The following is a 4,400-nucleotide window of genomic DNA, read 5'->3' as shown; positions in this document are numbered from 1 at the left end:
TGCGTGTGCGTGTGCGTGCGTGTGTGTGTGTGTGTGTGTGTGTGTGTGTCTCTCTCCGCGTGCGCAATAATGTATAATGTGTCCAGGGGTCAATCTCTTCTTAAGTTCTTTCCAGAGAAAGCTTTGTCCCAATCTTCAGGATCCAGTTCAGCTAGAATCTATGAGCTACAGTATTAATAGAGAATAATGTTGAATAGCACACAAAATTAGCAATCTATCTGAAAATCTACTTTTGAACAATATCATGAACAAATGCACAATCTAATCATTATTTGATGTCCCCTCATCAAGACAGAAAATCAATGACAGTAAATAAAATGAATCAACCATTATCTAAAAAATGTACAAAAAAATAAAATGTTGTTACGTGTATCACATTGTGTTCATGTGTTTCATCCCTAGTGGCTTTAGTCACAACTAAAGCGTAGGACTTTGTTTGAGTTTTGATTGGAGTCTCTCCTCATGAGGCTGTTAGGATGCCATCCAGATGGTGAAGGGGATAAGCAGACTGGGCACACTGATCAGTGGAGTCACAGAGCCCTGATACAGCATGGCTCCTACACCACACAGGGCGCTGAGATAGGCACTCATCCGGCTGCACACAATCTTCCTCACTGTTGTGCAGAACTGCGAGAAAGACAGTGGGAATTACAGTACATTAGACAAAGCGGTCAAAACTTTAGTACAAAGTACATTATAAACCAGAAGTGCAATGGGTGGCTGTAATTCTTTGTTTTGGCGTCAAGTTAACACTAGATGGTGCTGCTCGCCTCATGAATGACTGAACTTAGTTTCCAGTCCAGTGGACTGAAGTATATATGCTGTGGAGAAATATCCTCATATGACCAAATGTCAGAAAATGCCTTTCTCTTTGACCTGCTCTTATTGTTTGTTAGCTGTGAGTAAAGTTGCAACAACTGTGTCATGTGAAATGAGTATTTGAGCACAAGTAACACAAGATTCCTTAAGCCACCTTCCCTCATAAGTCCATCACTCCACTTTGCATGTGAGTGTTAATACACCCATATAGTCCAATCATCTTGTTTTCACTAAATCCCTGGAATGGTTCAAGGGTTTGCTCCCTCCATGATGGCTCCATCACATGCCGACCAGTGTTGGGAGTAACTAGTTACTAAGTAACTAGTTACTGTAACTTCACTACTTCTTGCAGTAACTAGTAATCTAACTAATTACTTTTCAAATTTAGTAACTCAGTTACAATTACTACAATAGTAACTGGGCTAGTTACTAGTTACTTTAGGACATGAAAATAACGGACAACTTCCTGAATCCTTCACTTCAGGATTATCCGGTTTCTGATCATCAGACCTCGTCCGGGGAGAGAGCTGCAGCTGCAGCCAGAGCCCCAGAGGCTAATGACCTTAATAGGCTATAGCCTCCCCAATAAGTGAATGTTCAATGCCACACTGTGGCACAGCAACACTAACATAATGTGTGCAAACAATCGAAGCGGACTTTTAAAAGTAACGCAAAAGTTACTTTCCCTAGTAACTAATTACTTTGAAGTAACTAGTAACTTTAAAGTAATTAAATTACTATTTGAGAGAAGTAACTGGTAACTGTAACTAATTACCAATTTTCAGTAACTTGCCCAACACTGATGCCGACAGGCCCATCACACATTCATGTGCATATCAATGAGCAGTCAAAACCCATGGGCAATGATCTTTTAGCAGCAAGATTTTTACTCTGAACGCTTAAATAATGACTTCCTCCTGGGAACCGAGGAAAAAGGTGTCGTCTTCCCTTTTTTTTATTCTATTCCTACCTATTTAGGGTTAAAAAAAATTACCATTTAGACTTTTACATATATTTGTGCCTTTAATTTTACAGCATGTCCACTGTAGAGAACCACAGGACCATTTTAGTGTGAAAAGACAGATGAAAGCATGGACGTGCAGATTCTCCGGGGAGGAGCATCCAGCAACCAGGAGAGAATTGTGGTCCAAATCATTGATTTGGGGGAGTTTTCAGATGGTGAGGATGAAGTGGGACAGGTTCCTCTACTGAGTAGACTGAGAGATAAGTGTTTAAAAGATGTAGATGGTGTTTCTGCACCAAAACATTTGTTGGACTTTAGAAAAGAAGAATGTGTTAACTAGTTCAGTAGGTTTTCGGTGTATAGAATAAATAACCCTCTGAGAATGATACTTTTGTCAATGTCCAGTGTGGTGGACAACAGGTCCATTTTAGTGTGAAAAGACAGATGAAACCATGGAGGTCCAGATGCTCACCTCCCCTTCCCCCAAAAGGATCCACATTTTGGGACACAAATGAGACAAGGCATGTCTCAAATATGATATGACTGCACTGATGCGCACCTTAAACTATTTATGCCTGTTTAGTTGCACTTTGTATCTGTTTTAGTTGACTCTTACCTGCACTTTGAATTGTTGTGCAGTTTTAATCTGCTGCTTTGTGTTTGCTTTTATGTTTTGTTTTAATCATGTGTGCCTATATGTCTCTGTGTTCTTTTACGCTTGCTGCAAACCAAATTGCCCTTCTGGGACACGCAATAAACTTGAATCTTGAATCTTGACTGAAAAGCCTAGGATGTCCTCTACACACTGCAACATGTTTCACCATGTTGGCATCTTGAAATCCAGGGCCCGTATTTATCAAGCTTCCTAGAATTACTCCTAAGAACACTGCTAAGAGTACACTTATGAGCAAAAAAATTCCCAGCCAAAAGCTGCACTTAAAAGTCAGTTATTATGCATCTCACTCCCTCTTTCAGCGAGGTGTAGGACTGAATCCTAAGTGTCAATCTCAGAGCTGATTTACGACAGGTGTGTGTGCCGTAAAGGGAAATGTTGATGACGCAATTCCAAGTACACAGGAATGGCCAATCGCTGAATGGAATCCCTTATGCACGAATATCCTAAATAGAGATGATTCAACAGTGAAATGCACAATGGGAGTGTAGCATATATTCACCAATAATTTCAGAAGAAGTTATCAACAAAATAATACAAGATAGCCTACATTGAAAATGACTCAAGAATAGGCTAAATGTTTCCTAATCCACCCAATTTACCTAATCCCACAACTGACTCGAAACTGGTGTGCTGTCAATTGACTACCCTATATAGCCAGGTTCTATAGGCTGTATGATGAGCAAACATGGAATCCAAAAGAAAGCCGAATTGGAGGGAGGATCAAGTACATCCTTCCGCTCTCTGAAGATTCGCGCACGTCTCTGTCTCCTGAATGCCATGATGTCAACATTGCCCTGCTGGCAACTCCTAACCACTTAGGACACCTCCTGAGGACTCCTAAATAGCTGGGGGAGTAGGAGTGTTTCCTAGTCTTAAGAAGGTTGATAAAAAGCTTTTATTCTTAAGTGTGAGAGTAGGACTAAATTTCACAAATTCTCAGCACTTACGACTAAAATGGCACTCTGAGACGCTTGATAAATACGGGCCCAGACCAGAGAATCATGTCCACTATGGAGGACACAATTCAATGGGCTGGGTCTCAGGAGGATATCGTTCACAACAGGTTCTTTGAACTGTCTCAGTGTGTGATATATTTCCCAGTTTGTCAGACAATGGGCAAACCATACTTTTGTCCTATTCCCCCATGTGTTTTCACTGCTCTGATGGCAGCAGACAGTTACCCTACCTGGTATGTCTGGTAGCTGATGGCCATGCCGTATCGACAGTACATGACATAGTGTTCACAGTTGTACCACAGCAAGCTGTAGGTGATGGAGCCCAGTAGCTTCTCCGCCCGCCGAGCAACCTCCTCCCCGTCCAAAGGAGGCTGGCTGCATACCTTGTCCATGTGGTTGACCAGAATCTCTGAGCCATAAGCAAAATCCTCCACAGAGTCCACCCTGACGCTGGCCGCCTTGGCGATAACTCCCAGGACCAGGCGGCTGTTTGTCACCATCTTGGCAATAGCAGATGTATTCTTGGAAATCGCTGGCAAGATGTCTGGGATGAGATGAGCCACCCGGTTGTCACCCAAGTAAATACCAAAATGGGTGAATAAGGTCCTTGGGACTTCTAAGAGGTCGCCATGCTTGTAATGTGACAGGTCATATTTAGGGTCCTCCTTTCTCACTTTGGAAGCCACAAAGAAAAGGTTGAGCAGTTGGAAGGGAAACATGATGGCAGTCTGCAACACACCAGCTGAACACTTGAGAACTTCCTTTATGTGGGGAATTAGGAGGAGCTAGTGTGATTAGTAGGATTAGATATTGGCCAATGTTTAAGTTTCATTTTGACAGAAATAAAGGAGCTTTCTATAATCACTTGGATGTGTGCTTGACTTTATTTCAAAACTCAGACCTGGGCTCCAATGTATTTAGGTCAAGGGTTGTGGTTCAGAAGGCTGAACTGGAAACTCTGAGGATGAAAGCCTCATTTAAACGC

General features: G+C 42.0%; 1 protein-coding gene across 1 annotated transcript; it reads right to left on the bottom strand.

Annotated features, from left to right (window-relative positions):
* Nucleotides 1-471: 471 nt before the first annotated feature.
* Nucleotides 472-4,134, bottom strand: LOC310794092 (lecithin retinol acyltransferase-like; the record flags this gene model as incomplete). The annotated part of the gene is made up of 2 exons (XM_083655981.1): nucleotides 472-627; nucleotides 3,646-4,134. 2 exons carry the CDS (start codon nucleotides 4,132-4,134, stop codon nucleotides 472-474), a joined length of 645 nt encoding a protein of 214 aa, XP_083512107.1.
* Between the last annotated feature and the right edge of the window lie 266 nt (nucleotides 4,135-4,400).

This window comes from Poromitra crassiceps (genome assembly GCF_964638095.1).
Source record: "Poromitra crassiceps genome assembly, chromosome: 19".
Taxonomy (NCBI): domain Eukaryota; kingdom Metazoa; phylum Chordata; class Actinopteri; order Beryciformes; family Melamphaidae; genus Poromitra; species Poromitra crassiceps.
This window is presented reverse-complemented; position numbering and strand designations above follow the sequence as displayed.